This window comes from Neoarius graeffei, chromosome 8 (genome assembly GCF_027579695.1).
Source record: "Neoarius graeffei isolate fNeoGra1 chromosome 8, fNeoGra1.pri, whole genome shotgun sequence".
Classification (NCBI taxonomy): domain Eukaryota; kingdom Metazoa; phylum Chordata; class Actinopteri; order Siluriformes; family Ariidae; genus Neoarius; species Neoarius graeffei.
In genome coordinates this window covers 51,003,795-51,025,759 of record NC_083576.1, presented here as the reverse complement: position 1 = coordinate 51,025,759, position 21,965 = coordinate 51,003,795, and the positions used below count along the sequence as shown (strand labels likewise).

The 21,965-nt window shown below is 38.7% G+C and overlaps 1 protein-coding gene across 2 annotated transcripts in view; it reads right to left on the bottom strand.

Annotated features, from left to right (window-relative positions):
• arhgef6 (Rac/Cdc42 guanine nucleotide exchange factor (GEF) 6) overlaps positions 1-21,965 on the bottom strand; it is an 89,024-nt gene that overhangs the window by 60,985 nt on the left and 6,074 nt on the right. For both annotated transcript variants that reach the window (XM_060927791.1, XM_060927792.1), the window contains exon 3: positions 17,503-17,587. In XM_060927791.1, the coding sequence (XP_060783774.1) occupies positions 17,503-17,587 (85 nt within the window). The remainder of the gene's footprint in view (positions 1-17,502; positions 17,588-21,965) is intronic.

Genomic DNA, 21,965 nt, shown 5'->3' with positions numbered 1-21,965 from the left:
ATCAGTTTTTGAGCGTGCAAATACTGTCATCAGTGGCTGATTTTGCCTTTGGCTTGCATTCCGCTGATGTAGTTTTGATTTGAAATGTTCTTTCACATCATACACTCCCGATGCTGCAACTTTGATGTCACACACACACAGTGTGCAGTGTGCGTATTCTTCGTTTTTGGAGGCTGCCGGTTGGATTATGCCATTGAAAAGGTCCTTCCATTCAGGGAGAAACCTACCGCTGTATTGTGTTTTAAATTTCTTTGCCGGAGTGCCCATTCAGAATCTTTTCAGTCGCTACTGAAAGTTGCTCAGGTGGAAAAACGCTTTTCAAACAAAATGTTACTTCCCGGTTGGCGGGATTCTCGCAATGCGGTGTGCGCATGATCAAAAGTGGAACGAAGTCTCGCTACCACAAGATAACGCGCGATTTCATAAGACTCTTTACTGGCTGTCTGTGCTTTCTGTGGTGTACAGTATGTTTGTAAATGTTATGCGCTCTTTTATCATCGTGGGAATTGATTATAGCTCTAAATAAATATTGAAGTTTTTAAAGAATCCGTATAACTTTATTTGTACGCCCGTATACTACGTTTATTGAATCAAATCCGTATAAAACACGGACATTCCGTATAGGTTGACATGTATGACACACACACACCTACCTATCTATCTACCTACAGTGCCTTCCATGATTATTGGTAAAGATTAGCAAAAAGGGTCAGAAAAAAAAACATCTTTTGGTGAAGTAGCTTCATCTCACACTGGAAAAAAATGAAAAAAGAAATCCAACCTTTAATGGAAATAAATTTATTCAGAGAAAAACAAATCCCTCATCAAGAAAGAATTATTTTCAACAAAAACACATGTCACTATTCTTGGCACCTCTAAAGATTGTCGTGAAAACAATGCAACTGAAGCATGTTTCCCTTTTAAACTGTACAGTATTTTTGAGTTGACTGGAGTGTGTAGGAACTTTCAAGCTGTAATCCATGACTTCCTGATTAACTGGGGGACAAATATGAGGTGACACAGAGGCCAAATTCCCTTAGTCATCCATCAACATGGGAAAGATAAGATAACACGCAAACCAAATGAGGGACAAATGTGTTGACCTTCATAAGTCAGGGACTGATTATAAAAATATCTACTTGCCTGAAAATGCCCGTTTCTACTGTTAGGGCAATACAGTGGTGCTTGAAAGTTTGTGAACCCTTTAGAATTTTCTATATTTCTGCATAAATATGACCTAAAACATCATCAGATTTTCACACAGGTCCAAAAATAGATAAAGAAAACCCAGTTAAACAAATGAGACAAAAATATTATACTCTGTCATTTATTTATTGAGGAAAATGATACAATATTATATATCTGTGAGTGGCAAAAGTATGTGAACCTCTCGGATTAGCAGTTAATTTGAAAGTGAAATTAAAGTCAGGTGTTTTCAATCAATGGGATGACAATCAGGTGTGAGTGGGCACCCTGTTTTATTTAAAGAACAGGGATCTATCAAAGTCTGATCTTCACAACACATGTTTGTGGAAGTGTATCATGGCACGAACAAAGGAGACTTCTGAGGACCTCAGAAAAAGTGTTGGTGATGCTCATCAGGCTGGAAAAGGTTACAAAACCATCTCTAAAAAGAGTTTGGACTCCACTAATCCACAGTCAGACAGATTGTGTACAAATGGAGGAAATTCAAGACCATTGTTACCCTCCCTAGGAGTGGTCAGCCAACAAAGATCACTCCAAGAGCGAGGCGTGTAATAGTCGGCGAGGTCACAAAGGACCCCAGGGTAATTTCTAAGCAACTGAAGGCCTCTCTCACATTGGCTAATGTTAATGTTCATGAGTCCACCATCAGGAGAACACTGAACAACAATGGTGTGCATGGCAGGGTTGCAAGGAGAAAGCCACTGCTCTCCAAAAAGAACATTGCTGCTTGTCTGCAGTTTGCTAAAGTTCATGTGGACAAGCCAGAAGGCTATTGGAAAAATGTTTTGTGGACGGATGAGACCAAAATAGAACTTTTTGGTTTAAATGAGAAGCGTTATGTTTGGAGAAAGGAAAGCACTGCATTCCAGCATAAGAACCTAATCCCATCTGTGAAACATGGTGGTGGTAGTATCATGGCTTATGCCTGTTTTGCTGCATCTGGGCCAGGAAGGCTTGCCATCATTGATGGAACAATGAATTCTGAATTATACCAGCGAATTCTAAAGGAAAATGTCAGGACATCTGTCCATGAACTGAATCTCAAGAGAAGGTGGGTCATGCAGCAAGACAACAACCCTAAGCACCCAAGTCATTCTACCAAAGAATGGTTAAAGAAGAATAAAGTTAATGTTTTAGAATGGCCAAGTCAAAGTCTTGACCTTAATCCAATGGAAATTTCGTGGAAGGACCTGAAGTGAGCAGGTCATGTGAGGAAACCCACCAACATCCCAGAGTTGAAGCTGTTCTGTAGGGAGGAATGGGCTAAAATTCCTCCAAGCCGGTGTGCAGGACTGATCAACAGTTACTGCAAACGTTTAGTTGCAGTTATTGCTGCACAAGGGGGTCACACCAGATACTGAAAGCAAAGGTTCATATCCTTTTGGCACTCACAGATATGTAATACTGGATCATTTTCCTCAATAAATAAATGACCAAGTATAATATTTTTGTCTCATTTGTTTAACTGGGTTCTCTTTATCTACTTTTAGGATTTGTGTGAAAAATCTGATGATGTTTTAGGTCATATTTATGCAGAAATATAGAAAATTCTAAAGGGTTCACAAACTTTCAAGCACCACTGTAGTATGGATTCACACAATTTCCGTAACACTTTTCTCAGCAACTACAAATCACAACTGCTTGATATTTGGTAGCAAGCTTCAGTTTGGGGTTCTATATCGTGTATACCGTTTTCAGGTCTGTCGCACATCGACATGTATTTACGAAACATATAGGGTGGATTTTGATGCTATTTCAAGAAGCAAAATGCTATTATAAAATTACAGTTTACCAGGATGCTATTTGAAATCCCTGGGGAGAACGCTGCTTTTTACTTACTTGTTTCAGGGTTAATTGTTTGTTGAAGTCAACATTCATAATAAGTGTCCTATTCCTTCACTTGCTTGCATTCTGATATAAGCGAGAGTGGGGGGATACGTAAGTGAGCAGTAGCTCACAGTTGGTCTTGTTTCTTCTGTAAGATAATATCTTACAAGGCTCTCTTTTGGAGCCTTATAAGTCGCTCCAGATTGGTTTGAGGGGCGTTTGACCACATGACATAACATTACAATACTCGAACAGTAATGCAACAGCAATTCATGTTTGGCTGTAACAGCGAAAAAAAATTTGCATTCCCGTCTATGCATCACAGACCCCTGGGAATCCCGAGATAACACTCTGAGAACTATGGGTATTAGAATAACAAAATCTGTTACTTTATACTGATATGAAGAAGCAAATATGCCTCTTCCCTCTAAACCAACACCCTTAATTTAGTATCAGTTTCTTCTTTTGTTCTTCTTTTGGCTGCTCCCGATTAGGTATCAGTTTACAGATGGAAAATCAGCTCACTGCAGTCATCATAATCTACACTATATGGCCAAAGGTTTGTGGACACCTGACCATCAAACCCACATGTAGGCCTTCCCCAAACTGTTGCCACAAAGACTAAAGCACAACATTTTTTGAATGCCTTTGTATGCAATAGCATTAACATGTCCATTCACTGGAACTGTGTAGCCCAAAGTTGTTTCGTCATGACAACGCCCCTGTGCACAAAGCAAGTTCCGTGATGACGTGGTTTGCCAAGGTTGGTGTGGAAGAACTTGAACGGTCTGCACAAATCCATGACCTCAACCTCAGTGAACACCTTTGGGATGAACTGGAAAGCTGACTGCACAGCAGACCTTCTCATCAGTACCTGACCTCACTAATGCGCCTGTGACTGAATGACCAAATCCCTGCAGTCATGCTCCAAAATCTAGACAAAAGCCTTCCCAGAAGAGTGGAGGTTAGTATAATAAGAAATGGGGACTAAATCTGTCATCTGTTCAACAAGCACATATGGGTGCCATTGGTAAAATACTCACACCTTTCTCTGACTTTTATTGTTGTCTGTAGAACGTGATAGAACCAGAGGTATACAACAAATGCTAAAGTGCTTTTCTATGATCAGGTCCATGTTTTCGACTTTGTTACGTCACAGTCTTAAATGTGACTCTGCCTCTCAGCATACTCCTTCACTCTTAGCAGCACAGCATAGCCAGGATCAAGTGTATTTTTACTTTATCCTTGTCAGGGCTTGAGCAACATATTATTGGATTAATTGTGAATTCCACAATCTTCCAGAGAACACTTGTGCAAAATATGAAGCCATGTGCCAAATAAACTATCACTAAATCCACAAGAGTGCTCTAAGAGCACAATATCCCCGCTGGCAACTATGCCATAACTCTGGTAAAATGCGACTGAATTGAACGAAATTGCAACATGCATATTACTGACATATAACAAAGGATCCTACCAAGTTCCGTGAAATTCCTCCAAAAATTGTGAGAGGAGTTGATTTCAGAAGGTTAGTGCCCTTCCTGGGACGGACAGACGGATTGACATCGCCACAACATAATCCCCCTTAGGGCCTTTCAGCCAGCAGGGGATAAAAATTGTGAGGGAAGTTGATTTCAGAAAGCAAGCACACCTTGATGAAATTGCCAAAGTACAAGTTTGTTAATAATCAAGGCCATAACTCTGGTAAAATCTGCCCAAATTAAACGAAATTTCAATGTGTGTATAACTGTCATACAACAAAGCCTTTTGCCAAGTTTGGTGAAATTCCTCCACAAATTGTGCGAGGAGTTGATTTCAGAAGAATGTACACCCTCATGAAATTGTCAAAGTACAAATTATTTAATCAAGGGTCAAAACTCTGTTAAAATTTTCTCAAATGAAATTAAATTGCAATATGCATATTACCATCATATAACAAGGCCTTTTGCTAAGTTTCAAGAAATTTGTCCAAAAATTGTGAGAGGAGTTGATGTCAGAAGGCAAGCACACCTTCATGAAATTGTGAAAGTACAAGGTTGTTAAACAAGGGCCACAACTCTGGTAAAACAGGACCAAATTGAACAAAATTACAATATGCACAGTAGCGACATACAATAATGCCTTTTGCCAAGTTTGCTGGAATTCCTCAACAAATTGTGAGAGAAGTTGATTTCAGAAGGAAAACACACACTCATGAAATTGTCAAAGTATAACTTTGTTAATCAAGGGCTGTAACTCTGGTAAAATGTGACCGAATTTAACGAAATCGCAATATGCATACTAACGACATATACAAAGAATCCTACCAAGTTTTGTGAAATTCCTCCAAAAGCTGTGAGGGGAGTTGATTTCAGAAGTTGAGTACCCTTCCTGGGACGGATGGACATCGCCACGACATAATCCCCCTTCGGGCCTTTCGGCCAGCGGGGGATAAAAATGAATGGCTCAATAAAACCAAACCTTCAACAAATCCATGACAGTACAATTCATACAGATCATATGGAGAGTTTGGGAAGAGCCAAGTCAAAGGTCGAATCTAAATGTAGTTGGAATGGAATGCTGTGGGGGATTTCAGGACAGATTAAGCTGCAGAAAAACACTAATGTTATCGTGATAACGCAGGGCAGGGCTAAAATTCCAATCACTCTAAGAGACTGACAGTTACATGAACACAAATGCACTTGAGCCAGGAATGCAGGTACTTCCACTATGTTCAGATAAAATGTTCAGTAAATTTTAAAAATATACATGTGATCATCTCCAAATGATCGAACACATCAAGAACACATGCAAATCCGCTTATCATACAACTGAAAAATATAGGCAGGATTAGGAAGTGCCTTGATCAGGATGACTGAAACGCTTGTGCATGCTTTCATCATGTCAAAACTCGATTTTTGCAACAGCCTACTATTTGGACTACCGTCGTCTGAAATCGACAAACTCCAGTGTGCACAAAAAAGGCCATGAAGCCTACATCTCTGCACTACAGTACGAGTTCAATTTCCTATTTCACACACTATCTGGTAGCGAATCACACCCTAACCACTGATCAACCTACCACATACACAGATGATTCATAACTGCCAATCATATTAAATCAACTAATTTTGTAAATTGCTCCAAAGGCAGTTATACAAATTATACAATAAAAACAATGAAACAGCTGAGCCAAGGCACTTATTTTGGGTAATAGATGTGAACTGCAGAAAATGTATTAAGAATCTTCGACATGACAAATACAAGCACAGATTTAATTTGTTAACATAGTGGTGCATAGCATGACCAAAAACCCAAGTTCAAGTTGCAAAATCAATAACTCGTAATGTCAGGTTCAACCTAGATATTACCACAACATACAGTATCAGTCAAAAGTTTGGATACACCTACTCCTTCATAGTTTTTTTTTCTGTATTTTGACTATTTTCTACATTGTACAAGCCCAATTCCCAAAAAGTTGGGACACTGTGTAAACTGTAAATAAAAACAAAATGTGATAATTTGCAAATCATGGAAACCCTGTATTTCATTGAAAATAGTACAAAGACTACATATCAAATGTTGAAACTGAGAAATTTTATTGTTTTGTGAAAAATATGTGCTCATTTTGAATTTGATGTCAGCAACATGTTTAAAAAAAAAAAAATTATATATATTTTTTTTACCACTGTGTTGCATCGCCTCTACTTTTAACAACACTCTGTAAACATTTGGGAACTGAGGAGACCAATTGCTGTAATTTTGAAAGAGAAATGTTGTCCCATTCTTGCCTGATATACAATTTCAGTTGCTCAACAGTTTGGGGTCTCCTTTGTCGTATTTTGCGCTTTATAATGCACCAAATGTTTTAAATGGGGAAACAGGTTTGGACTGCAGGCAGGCCAGTTTAGCACCTGGACTCTTTTACTACAGAGCCATGCAGTTGTAATATGTGCAGAAAACGGTTTGGCATTGTCTTGCTGAAAGAATGAAGGCGTTCCCTGAAAAAGATTTCGTCTGGATGGCAGCATATTGCTCTGAAATGTGTATATATCATTCAGCATTAATGATGCCTTCCCAGATGTACCGGTACAAGCTCCCCATGTCACGTGCACTAATGCACCCTCATACCATCACAGATGCTGGCTTTTGAACTGTGCACTGATAACAAGCTGGATGGTCCCTCTCCTCTTTAGCCTGGAGGATGTGGTGTGCATGATTTCTAAAAAAAGAATTTCTACATTTGATTCATGAGACCTCATGACAATTTTCCACTTTGCCTCAGTCCATCGTAAAAGAGCAGCGTTTCTGAATACTGTTTATATCTGGTTTCAATTTGCATTTGTGGATGCAGTAATGAACTGTTTTCACAGACGATGGTTTTCTGAAGTGTTCCTGAGCCCATACAGTGATTTCCACTACAAACACGTGTTTGCTTTTAATGCAGTGTTGCCTGAGGGAAGATCACAGGCATCCAATGTCAGTTTTCAGCCTTGTCTCTTGCATACAGAGATTTCTCCAGATTCTCTGAATCTTTAAATGATATTATGTACCATAGATGATGTGATCCACAAATTCTTTGCAATTTTATACTGAGGAACGTTATCCTTAAATTGTTGCACTGTTTGTCCATGCAGTCTTTCACAGAGCGGTGAACCCCTTCCCATCTTTACTTCTGAGAGACTCCGCCTCTCTGGGATGCTCTTTTTATACCAAATCATGGTACTGACCTGTTGCCAATTAACCAATTTAGTTGTTTTTTTTGTTTTTTGCATTACACAATTTTTTCAGCCTTTTGTTGCCCCGGTCCCAACTTTTCTGAAATGTGTCGCTGACATCAAATTCAAAATGAGCACATATTTTTCAAAAAAACAAAATTTCTCAGTTTCAACATTTGATATGTTGTTTTTGGACTTTTCCATTGAAATATAGGGTTTCCGTGATTTGCAAATCTTCACATTCTGTTTTTATTTATGTTTTACGTAGTGTCTCAACTTTTTTGGAATTGGGGTTGTAGAACAGTACTGAAGATATCAAAACTATGAAATAACATATGGAACATATATGGAATTATGTGGTAAATAAAAAAAGTGTTTAAAAAACAAAACAAAATGTGTTTCATATTTTAGATTCTTCAAAATAGAATTTACCTTGATGACGCTTTGTACACTATTGGCATTATCTTAACCAGCTTCATGAGGTAGTCACCTGGAATGCTTTTCAGTTAACAGGTGTGCCTCATCAAAAGTTAATTAGTGCAATTATTAGTTGAATGTGTGCGCCTCAGGGCATGCTGGAATTTTCAAGGAAAAGGATGGAGCTGAAGGTACTAACTCAAAGCTAAACATTGTTCACTGCTATTTTATGAGAGACCTTTATGAGAGACCTTTAGTGTTCAATTTTCTGAGGGGGAAAAAGAAACACAAGGCTCATTTAATACCAGAACTTGTGCAGCGTCAGCCACCTTGTACATGCCCCCAGTTCACCCAGAAATCCAAGCAGAACATTATAGTGTTTCTCAACCACTGGACAAGCGCTGTCTAGTGGGCTGCGAATTTTTTTTTTTCAAGTGGAATCTCATTTTTACTCGTAGTAGGTTACAATTGCTGGGTTGCATCCAACATCACATCCGCCTCATTAAGCTACAGTCACACTACAGCTGGCGATGCTTTGCAATGGGTTATCGATGAAAATGACGCATTTTGGTGGCGATATACACATGAGCTAAAAGTTGTGGTCATACAGTAGGTGAATACTTAACTCTCGCACCTTTGTGCACTTGAGTCTGGCGCAGCTCAAGTGGCAGCAAGCACTCACAGAACACGTTGTGCATGCTTCTTGGGACCCAGTTGTAATGGGAAACACCGGATACCTAATTTGAGCGCAATTAGCACATGCAGATACAGAAGCTGTTTTCACAGAGGCTTTGCGAAGTATCATTATCACGGTCACATTTGTTTCTGCCATGTTTATAACGCTGTTTAAATACTCTGCTTTCTGTTTTGCTTTTGTAAAGATCACGCCTGCTAATAAACACTCTTCCTGCACTTACAGTGCTCAGCATAAATGAGTACACCCCCTTGAAAAGTAACATTTTAAACAATATCTCAATGAACACAATTTCCAAAATGTTGACAAGACAAAGTTTAATATAACATCTGTTTAACTTATAACGGGAAAAAGTAAGGTTAATAATATAACTTCGATTACACATTTTTCAGTTTTATGGAAAAAGATTGATTTTGCAAAATGTCGCCAACTTGTTCATTCCATGCCTAGAAGACTTGGTGCCGTCATTAAAAATCATGGAGGCCATACAAAGTACTACTGTAGATGTAGTAGTCTTTGTTGTGGGGTGTACTCATTTTTGCACCACCCTAATTTGAGTAAAACTGAAAAATGTGTAATCTAAGTTATATTATTAACCTTACTTTTTCCCGTTATACAACCCCGATTCCAAAAAAGTTGGGACAAAGTACAAATTGTAAATAAAAACGGAATGCAGTAATTTACAAATCTCAAAAACTGACATTGTATTCACAATAGAACATAGACAACATATCAAATGTCGAAAGTGAGACATTTTGAAATTTCATGCCAAATACTGGCTCATTTGAAATTTCATGACAGCAACACATCTCAAAAAAGTTGGGACAGGGGCAATAAGAGGCTGGAAAAGTTAAAGATACAAAAAAGGAACAGCTGGAGGACCAAATTGCAACTCATTAGGTCAATTGGCAATAGGTCATTAACATGACTGGGTATAAAAAGAGCATCTTGGAGTGGCAGCGGCTCTCAGAAGTAAAGATGGGAAGAGGATCACCAATCCCCCTAATTCTGCGCCAACAAATAGTGGAGCAATATCAGAAAGGAGTTCGACAGTGTAAAATTGCAAAGAGTTTGAACATATCATCATCTACAGTGCATAATATCATCAAAAGATTCAGAGAATCTGGAAGAATTTCTGTATGCAAGGGTCAAGGCCGGAAAACCATACTGGGTGCCCGTGATCTTCGGGCCCTTAGACGGCACTGCATCACATACAGGCATGCTTCTGTATTGGAAATCACAAAATGGGCTCAGGAATATTTCCAGAGAACATTATCTGTGAACACAATTCACCGTGCCATCCGCCGTTGCCAGCTAACACTCTATAGTTCAAAGAAGAAGCCGTATCTAAACATGATCCAGAAGCGCAGACGTCTTCTCTGGGCCAAGGCTCATTTAAAATGGACTGTGGCAAAGTGGAAAACTGTTCTGTGGTCAGACGAATCAAAATTTGAAGTTCTTTATGGAAATCAGGGACGCCGTGTCATTCGGACTAAAGAGGAGAAGGACGACCCAAGTTGTTATCAGCGCTCAGTTCAGAAGCCTGCATCTCTGATGGTATGGGGTTGCATTAGTGCGTGTGGCATGGGCAGCTTACACATCTGGAAAGACACCATCAATGCTGAAAGGTATATCCAGGTTCTAGAGCAACATATGCTCCCATCCAGACGACGTCTCTTTCAGGGAAGACCTTGCATTTTCCAACAATTTGACAATGCCAAACCACATACTGGATCAATTACAGCATCATGGCTACGTACAAGAAGGGTCTGGGTACTGAACTGGCCAGCCTGCAGTCCAGATCTTTCACCCATAGAAAACATTTGGCGCATCATAAAACGGAAGATACGACAAAAAAGACCTAAGACAGTTGAGCAACTAGAATCCTACATTAGACAAGAATGGGTTAACATTCCTATCCCTAAACTTGAGCAACTTGTCTCCTCAGTCCCCAGACATTTACAGACTGTTGTAAAGAGAAAAGGGGATGTCGACTTCCGGTAATGGCGGGGTGCTGAGAGGCTGCGTAACACCAACCCTCCTGATAGAAAATCCTTGAAAAATTATATTTTTTACTCTAAACCGAACTTTCAGCGGTGATTTTGACAGATTTTGGGCCATGTCACAGACGAGGAGGAAAAAAACTGCTCAAAAACAGCAGAAACATGAAAAAGATACCGAAAGACTTTCAGAATCTGAACACGAGGAGATGGGGGATGAAGAGTGTGAGTCTGAACCCAGTGATAACTCCGCAACAAACCCCAGCACGTCGGATGTCATGAATGCAATTAAAGGGATGGAAAAGCGAATTGCAGATAAGATAGATGGAGTATTGGAAAGAGTGAAAGAAATAACCGAAAGAGTTGAAGAAGCTGAGGAACGTATTTCGGGTACGGAAGACGAGGTGAGCAAACTCAAAACTCGCATTAACACGTTGGAATCGCAGGTGGCATTACTGCTTGAGAAAATTGATGGGATGAACAACCACAGTCGTAGAAACAACCTGAGACTTGTAGGCTTTCCAGAAAAGGAAGAAGGAAGGGATGCGCTAAAATTCTTAGAAAGCTGGATCCCTTCAATCTTAGAGATGAAGGATACCACGCTAACACTGGAACGAGCACACCGAATAGGCCCACAACCTCAGGCGGAGAGTGACACCAACGCTACTCCGCCTACAGCCACTCCACCTCGACCGAGAACTCTGATCATGAAGTTCCTCAGCTATCGACAGAAAGAAGAGGTGTTGAGAGCAGCGAGGGATAAAGGGACACTAAAATATAAAGAGCACACAATCAGATTCTACCCTGACGTCACCGCGGAAACACACAAGAAACAGAGGGCTTACGATGGAGTGAGACAGAGATTACGACAGAAAGGAATCAAGACGCACCGTGTCGTCTTCCCAGCGAGACTGCTTCTCACCCACGAAGGAAAAACTGAACTGTATAATACTCCGGCAGAGGTGGAGCGCTACATGGAAAGCGTGGGTATCTGATGATAAGTGGTCCTTTGCAATTTAATACCATTTTCTTCTCTTTTAAATCAGCAGATGGAGTTTAAGGCAGGTCGGCTACAGATAGCCTGTAATATAATTTAATAGAGAGACTATACTTTGATCCATAACAGTTGTTAGGCAGTAAGTAGATTCTTTATTTTAACCTGCCTTCCTTTTCTTTTCTTTTTTTCCTAACTGCACCTGAAGGATAGCCCCTTAATTTTTCTGTTGTGTTTAAAGGGGGCTGAAAAGCGGACTTTTTTTTTTTCTTTTTACAAAGTGGACTTTGTTCTGAATAGGGATATGGGGTATTCTCAGCTTGAGCCAACCTATTTGGCCCCTTTTTCTGGTGTTTTTAAAGGGGGCTGAAAAGCTGACTTTTTTCTTTACAGAAAGGACTTTGTTCTGAACAAAGCTATGGGGGTATTCTCAGCTTGAGCCAAACTATCAAAAAAAATCTAAATAAGCTGGGAAATCTGAAAAGTTCATTTCTATCTGAAATATGAGTGGAAAACTAATAATTTCAAGGGTTGTGTTATAAGTAGTAGATCTAAGTAGAGAGAGCCAATCAGTAATTAGCTCCTCACGGATGTGTGGATCTAATAAACCCATACAGGAAGCGAACATGAAAGGGGGAGGGGGGATATATTGTGGAAGGATTTGGGAGAGGTTATTTGTAAGGTTCAGGTTCAGAATGTTAGTTTGTGTGATTGTTACTTTTATTTTATTATTGTGCATGTTTTTTGTTTTTATGTTTGGCTTCTCATTGGTATATCTATCTCATACTAAAGGAGTGTTTAGGGTGAGTGATGATGACAGATAAAAAGTAATGTATGAAAAGGAAAAGGTCAAATTCATAACTTGGAATTGTAGGGGAATGGGTAGCCTTAAAAAAATAAAACAAGTAATGGATAGAATCAAACTTCTGCAGGCAACTATAATATATTTGCAAGAAACGCATATGACAACTGGGGAAATAATTAAAATACAGAGGAGATGGCAGGGTCAGGTGTTTTCATGTTGTTACGCCTCCAATGCTAGAGGGGTAATGATACTGGTTCATAAGACCGTCCCTTTTCAAGTTGAAAAAATAACAAAAGATTCAGCAGGTAGGTTTATTATAGTTGAGGGATATTTATTTGGAGATAAAATCAATCTTATTAACGTGTATGGCCCAAATGATGATAGTCCTTCTTTTTTCAGCAACTTATTCCTCTCAATAGCGGCTTTAAGAGGACAGCATATTATGGCAGGAGACATAAACTGCACACTAGATCCAGGGAAAGATCGCTCAACTGGCTTGGATACAACACATGTTAAGTCTAGGAAACTTATAACTCAGTTTATGAAAGACTTGAACATGTTGGATGTGTGGCGATATTTCAACCCTAGCCTTTTAGTTTACTCATGTTATTCTGGGACACACAAAACATATTCACGCATTGATTACTTTCTGATATCAGCATCACTGCTCCCCAATATTACAGATTGCAAGTACCATACGGTGGTAATCTCTGACCATGCTGCTGTATCTCTAACCTATACAAATAAAAAGATGACCAACACTCCTCCTAAATGGAGATTGCAAGCAGGGTGGCTACAAGACCCTTCATTTAAGGAATTCTTGGGTAAACAAATAGACTTTTATTTTGAGACCAATACTTCTGAAACATCTGCTTGTGTGAGATGGGAAGCATTCAAAGCTTTTATTAGGGGTCAAATTATTGGATTTTGTAGCCATAAATCCAAACAATCTAGACAAGACATTAAACAGTTGGAGAAGCGTATCAGTGAATTAGAAAAAACAATATATCAAAACAGGGTAGCAAATAAAGATGAACACAATAAATTACTCCTTTTAAGAGCACAATATAATGAAAAGTCAGCAGCAAAAGCGGCAGCAAAAATCATGAAATTAAAACAGAATTACTACGAACAAGGAGATAAAGCAGGAAAATTACTTGCTTGGCAAATAAAAAAAATGCAAGAGCAAAGGGCTATCATTAAAATTGAAACTCCTTCAGAAAATATCACAGATCCATTAAAGATAAATGAAGCTTTTAGAGACTATTATAAAAACTTGTACAGTCCAGATATTTCTCCAAATAATGACTTACGAACGCAATTTTTAGAAGATCTTGAATTGCCTCAGATATTAGAGGAAGACCAGATGAATCTTGAAGAACAGATTACAATAGAAGAGATATCATTAGCTATTGATGCAATGACTACAGGAAAAACGCCAGGCCCAGATGGCCTTCCTATAGACATTTATAAAACATTTAAAGAAAAATTGATAAATCCTTTTCTAGATATGGTAGTAGAGGCCTTTGAATTGGGCATTCTTCCTGCATCAATGAGAAGGGCATTAATCACGCTATTACCAAAACCAGGTAAAAGTAATACAAAATGTGAAAACATGCGCCCAATAAGCCTTCTTAATTCAGACACTAAGATAATATGCAAAGTGTTAGCAAGAAGGCTGGAGACAATATTACCTAATCTAATAGGAGAGGATCAAAATGGCTTTATTCAACGCAGACAAGGGTTTCATAATGTAAGAAGGCTTCTTAACATTCTCCATAACCAGCGGAATGCGCAAGACACAGCTGTCTTGTCACTGGATGCAGAAAAGGCCTTTGACTGCGTACTGTGGCCCTATTTATTTGAAACATTGGTTAAATTTGGTTTTGGAGAAAATTTTTGTAAATGGGTTAAAATTCTTTGTAATGACCTTGTAGCTGAGGTACTGACGAACAATGTAGTATCAAATCCGTTCAATATATTGAGGGGTTGTCAGCAGGGATCACCTCTCTCTCCACTCCTTTTTGTCATTTCAATAGAGCCCTTTGCAATTGCAGTCAGAAAGCATGCAGGCATTTCTGGAATTAACGTTGATCAGATGGAACATAAAATTGCCCTGTTTGCCGATGATGTCCTCCTTTTTCTTACAAATCTTAGCCATTCTATACCAGCTCTTGTAGAACTTATAGGAACTTTTGGGAAGATCTCAGGATACAAAGTAAATCATTCAAAAAGTATGTTAATGGTACTGGATGATGAAGATAGAATGCAATTTCAGAATAATCCAATGACTTTTCAGTTAACTGATAGCTTTACATATCTGGGAATACGAATTGTACCAAAACTAGAGGATATAATCACTGTAAATTATGAACCACTGTTTGAAAATATTTCTAATTCCATTGATAGATGGACGTTACTACCCATAACCTTAATTGGTCGCATAAATGTTCTAAAAATGAACATCTTGCCCAAACTACTATACATATTTCAAAATATTCCACTACCACCCCCAAAACACCTTTTTATGAGACTAAATAAGCTGTTCACTAACTTCATCTGGAACAGCAGGCGTCCAAGACTCCGCCTTTCACTCTTATACTTGCCTTTTGATAGAGGGGGGCTCATGTGCCCCAATGTGCTATGGTATTATTGGGCTGCCCAGCTTAGAACTATGATGTTTTACTTTTCTTCAGAAGGCACCCCGTCATGGGTCAATATGGAATCAGCTGAAGTCACACATGGTCTACCTCTAAATATGTACATATATTCAGCCAATCTCAAATATCATAGGAAACACTGCTCTAACCCTATTTTGCTTAATATGATTAATGTATGGTACATGGTGAAGAAATATCTTGGTATTTCTAATGATCTCTCTTGCTTTAGCCCCATTTGGGGCAATACAGATTTCAAACCAGGAAGATTGGACGCAGGCTTTAAAAGCTGGGCTGATAAAGGGATAAGGGCCATACATAATTTGTACTCTTCAAACAAACTCATGTCCTTTGAAGAAATTGTTAATAAATTTAATATACCTAAAAATCACTTCTTTAAATACTTACAAATAAGAAATTTTATATTTGTAGCTCAAAATAATACTTTAGACATGCCAACAATAAACAACCTAGAGAAAGAAATGTTAAGTGATTGTTATGCGAGAGGCTTAATTTCACATTTATACAGAATTATGATAGCAGGGTCACAAGAATCGTCAATTACTAAATTAGAAGCCTGGAAAAAGGACCTAAAAGAAGATTTGTGCACAGCAGACTGGACAGAGGCATGTAAGGAAGCTCAAACTCAAACAATAAGTGTAAGATTGAAACTACTACAATATAAGTGGTTGATGCGGACTTACATAACTCCATCTATTCTACACAAGTACAATGACGATATACCTGATACTTGTACAAAATGCAACAAATTTAAAGGTGATTTCTATCATTGTATATGGGAATGTGAACACAATGTCATTCTGGGAGGGGCTGAGAGATATGATAAATAAGATAACAGGTATAAATTTAACATTATCAGCAAAAGTGTTTGTCATGCACTTATATCCTCTCGAAGTGACATTGGGAAGAAGGGAATATATTTTTCTTGACATGTGTTTGTTACAAGCAAAACGTTTAATTGCTTTATTCTGGAAAAGAATTCAAGCACCAAATGTGAATGATTGGTTGAAAGAAATGGCAAATAATATGGTCATGGAGAAAATAACATATATAGTGAAAGGTAAAGGCAGTAAATTTGAGGAGATATGGTACCCATTTTTAGCCTTTCTGGAAAAAGATGGAGGCAATGGAACACCAGATGTGAATAATACAGACACCAATTGAGAAGCTTTTTTTATTTTTTTTTTTTATTTTTTAATTTTAATTTATTTTATTATTATTATATATTTTTGTATTTATTTTTAATAATGTATGTATTAACGAGGTTTTTAATTAGTTATTATTTGTTTTCGGTTTAGTTCTTTCTGTCATTTGAATTTGGTTTATGTTAAACTTTAAAGGTTTTTTTTTGTATTGTCTTATATATTGTCTTTGTTCAAATGTAAGTATACCAATGTTAAAACTCAATAAAAATATTTGGAAAAAAAAAAAAAAAAAGAAAAGGGGATGTCTCACAGTGGTAAACATGGCCTTGTCCCAACTTTTTTGAGATGTGTTGTTGTCATGAAATTTAAAATCACCTAATTTTTCTCTTTAAAATGATACATTTTCTCAGTTTAAACATTTGATATGTCATCTATGTTCTGAATAAAATATGGAATTTTGAAACTTCCACATCATTGCATTCCGTTTTTATTTACAATTTGTACTTTGTCCCAACTTTTTTGGAATCGGGGTTGTAAGTTAAACAGATGTTATATTAAATTTTGTCGTGTCAACATTTTGGAAATTGTTTGTGTTCACTGAGATATCCGCTGTCTATCTTGTAGTGTCCTGATCGCCAGATCTTTAACCCAGTCACATATAAAAAGTTGTAAGCCTCCATGCTCTTCCAAGTTTTCATCTGTTTGTCCGTGTAGAACAATGTCTGCAGCACCAGGTAGTTTGAGATGTTGGGGACTTCAACGGATGGATCATTTTCCAACTAATAGGAAAAATCCTTCTTTGTTAGTGTGTAAGGATCTAATCCCATTGAGTGGTTTCGAGAGCCACTTCTTTTGAGTGTACTTCTTGGTTTTAATAACTAATAATTATTAGATGCTAATAAAATAGATGAGCCAAAATAATTGGGGGTCTTTTTTAATGGGCCCCGACTCGTTACAAGTATGATTAGGTGGGCCTTAAAGTAGAAAAGGTCGAGAACCCCTGTTGTGAGATATACCATGATCCCTATGAGACAATTACCTTGAGTGGCGATGTTTATTGCTGACAGTGTGGACAGAACCTTGCTGAAATTCTCACCAGTGTATAAGCTCTCTGGTTCAAAACCCTAGAAATGAAAGAGAAGAAAAAAAGAAAGTAAGAACCACTAAATGAAAGGGGAATCAGAGGACAAATACACTACTGATTAAAAAAAAAATAAAAGCTTCAGTGTAAACAGTCAGAAAAGTGCATGTTCAGTGTCAAGTTGTACTGCGAGAGAACACCATTGAGGAGCCTATCAATGCCTCCAAATCACTCTCTCCACATTTGTAATTCACTCTCCAGCCTCCACTGTTCACAGACCGCTATCCTTTTTCTTCCAACAGGTTAGGTTTCACATTTTAAATAAAACATCATAAATAGAGAGAGTTTACATGTTACACTAAGGCACAGTCTTCTTATCTGTTAAAAACCCTTTAGCAGTTTTGCACGACAGGATGAACAATTCAACAAGTTGTTATGCTCTGTGAGGCAAATTACTGTTTGAACTATTTTCACATCACAACTTGTTTTGTGCATGACATGGAGAGAGTTTGTCAGAGACTTGATGTATTTCACAATTTAACCACACGACTTAGCATTTCTCTTCTTTCACAAAAACAATTTGCTTTAAACATTCAAGATTTAAAACCACTTTTCAATTGCCAAAATCTGAATGATATAATTAAAAACTAAGTTGTTTTAAACTGCATGTAATGCCTTATTGTAATGCTTTAAAATTAATATATATCATTAGTCTCATCTCATCTCATTATCTCTAGCCGCTTTATCCTTCTACAGGGTCGCAGGCAAGCTGGAGCCTATCCCAGCTGACTACGGGCGAAAGGCGGGGTACACCCTGGACAAGTCACCAGGTCATCACAGGGCTGACACATAGACACAGACAACCATTCACACTCACATTCACACCTACGGTCAATTTAGAGTCACCAGTTAACCTAACCTGCATGTCTTTGGACTGTGGGGGAAACCGGAGCACCCGGAGGAAACCCACGCAGACACGGGGAGAACATGCAAACTCCACACAGAAAGGCCCTCGCCGGCCACGGGGGCTCGAACCCGGACCTTCTTGCTGTGAGGCGATAGCGCTAACCACTACACCACCGTGCCACCCAGGGGGGAAAAAAATATTTTTTATTTTATTAACAAGCACAAAACTAATCAATAAATTGCGGCTTCCGGATCCCAGAAAAAGGCAGCCTTGCCTCGGGGCAAATCTCACGACATCATGCATGGAACCCCGGTTATCTGCGTCATTTTGGTTCATCTGACTCTGTGCTTGTTTACTCGCTGAAATTAGATATTGTTATTGGAATCTTACAAAAATAATGAAAGTGCTGCGTTGTGTTTGGATGCTCAAATTCATATACAACAGGACACCCGGTTCACGAATTTCCAAGAAATGACACTAATCTAAAGCAAACAGTGGGTGAGGTTTATGTATATGAAGCGGGCAGATTTCCTACTAATGAGAAATCAGATTTATCAAGTGTACATCACCACCAGAACGACCACATGGGAATTATTGGAGCAAAAAGAACCCATTTATTTAACAAATGACATTTGATCTGACATTTAGACAGTTCGTCGATTCTCATATTATCGCCCACTTCATATTTTCTTTCAATAATTACATTGAATAAGTGAATAAGTGTACATTTTAAAGATTATATTTCTGCACTTATTGAGGTACATGTAAATATTTTCCCTATATTTTGCAATGACCAGCTTAGGATAAAAATCCACAAACCAATCTGTTTTCTCAATTCTCTCTGGCTGATGGTGCGCTATCGGCGGTGAGCAGGACTATTGTGAACTGACAGTCTTGGGGGCTTGAAAAGATAACCATTTACTCCGGAATATCCTTGATAATCATCTGCCCCTTCATCCGACATATAAGAATCCCAATCACTATCAGAATTCTCTCCAAAACGTGATTCCATATCGAGACTGGTCTAACCACTGCTGCGCACATGAATGAAATTGATACCTGGATTGTTACACGCGTGACGTCACGCACCCCTTCCGGTTCAGTCTCAGCAGATTCCATGAAAATCGGCTGATTTTATTGATTTTCCATCAATTTATGGCCTTTTGGATCAGCTATGGCTTGAAAACACATGGTCAATCAACATAATGAATGTTGCTTTGTCCAAGGAAAAATGTGGGGTTTAGGGGCGTTACATACACTTTAAACATTTTAAGTGCTGAATGCGTAGGTAAATCAAAACCACAGATCTAAAGAAGCTGAAAACAAATGCATGACTTTCTACATGGCCAAATTACACTTATCCCCTCCTTCCTTCCGGCAATGAAGATGATGGTCTTGGCCAAATTCCTCCCTTTTTGACATTTTAGAGATGCTATCTTTAAGACTGCTAACTGACTGCCCTTTGTTTTGTTTTTCTAAGATCTGTTCCTGGATGTGTACTGCTCATGTTATCCACTCATCAGCAGCTTGGCACATGGTGTTTACTGTCAAATGCTAGACTACAAAAAGGTGGATTTTAATCTTGGTATTTACTGGTAAACTGTTTGCACATCTCTGCACGTTCAATCCAGTATGTAACCATCAGTATAACAAGTTTATTTACCAAGTTCCCAGGGTTATAATGAAGGACATACTATAAAACTCTCCAAGTAACAATGTTAAAAGTTAAACAGAAAAGCAGAATATCCTGCACCATTCACAAACAAACACTCATATCATTTATTTTTACAGTTAGAGGAAGGCATTTGCATATTAAGCACCCACACGAACATGCTCGCTAAATATAGCAAATGAAATCCTGGCTTAGAAATGCTAACTTGGATCAAATAAACAGTGAAAACAAATGAGACAATGACTGAAATTAACAGTGGCCAGATGTGTGACCGTTAACGTAATGAGTGAGCCGACTACTACTACTATCATCTGAATGGCTTGACAATATCAGGATGACAAAAAATGGCAGTGGTTCATCACGACCTGGATTATAATCATATTTCTGTGAATAATGCAGATGTACTATAACTACACAGGACACTACCAATAATTTCAGAATATCTGCCCCTGAGCAAGCCCTTGTCCAGATCACTTCCCCATGTTGGATGACTTGCGACATTTCACTGAGTGAACAAGAATGACAAAGGGTTAGCTGTACGCCTCGATGAAAAAATGTGTCAAAACACAGAACTAAACACTCCAAAAGAAACAAAAGATGCAGCTCCAAATTTCGCCAAAATAGCGGACATTGAGAGAGTTTAAATTTTGCTTGATCATCTGGTAAATTTGTTTAATACTTCTGAAACAAAATGAAGTTTTTCGCCTTACTGCCTACTGGACACGAATAAATTGGCACAACAATGGGACTAAGCAAAGGTGTACGATAAACACCTTAAAGTGTACCTAACACCTCTAAACCCCACTTTTTTCCCTTGTACAAAGCAACAATCATTATGTTGATTGACCATGTGTTTTCAAACCATAGCTGATCCAAAAGGCCATAAATTGATGGAAAATCAGTAAAATCAGCCAATTTTCACGGAATCTGCCGAGACTGAACCAGAAGATCCCGAAGGGGTGCGTGACGTCACACGTGTAACAAATCCAGGTATCAGTTTCGTTCATGTGCGCAGCAGTGGTTAGACCAGTCTCAATATGGAATCATGTTTTGGAGAGAATTCTGATAGTGACTGGGATTCTTATATGTCGGATGAAAGGGCAGATGATTATCAAGGATATTCCGGAGTAAATGGTCATCTTTTCAAGCCCCCAAGACGAGAAACAAACGCCAGTTCACTCAGTTCATGACAGTCCCGCTCACCGCTGACAGCGCACCACCAGCCAGAGAGAATTGGAGACACAGATTGGTTTGTGTATTTTTATTCTAAGCTGGTCACTGCAAAATATAGGGAAAATATTTACATGCATCTCAATAAATGCAAAAATATAATCTTTAAAACGGGCGGCACGGTGGTGTAGTGGTTAGCACTGTTGCCTCACGGCAAGAAGGTCCGGGTTCAAGCCCCGTGGCCGGCGAGGGCCTTTCTGTGCGGAGTTTGCATGTTCTCCCCGTGTCCGCGTGGGTTTCCTCCGGGTGCTCCGGTTTCCCCCACAGTCCAAAGACATGCAGGTTAGGTTAACTGGTGACTCTAAATTGACCGTAGGTGTGAATGTGAGTGTGAATGGTTGTCTGTGTCTATGTGTCAGCCCTGTGATGACCTGGCGACTTGTCCAGGGTGTACCCCGCCTTTCGCCCGTAGTCAGCTGGGATAGGCTCCAGCTTGCCTGCAACCCTGTAGAACAGGATAAAGCGGCTAGAGATAATGAGATGAGATAATCTTTAAAACGTACACTTAGTGTAATTATTGAAAAAAATATGAAATGGGAGATAATAGGGGAATTGACGAACTGTCCAAATGTCAGATCAAATGCCATTTATTAAATCAATGGGTTTCTTTTT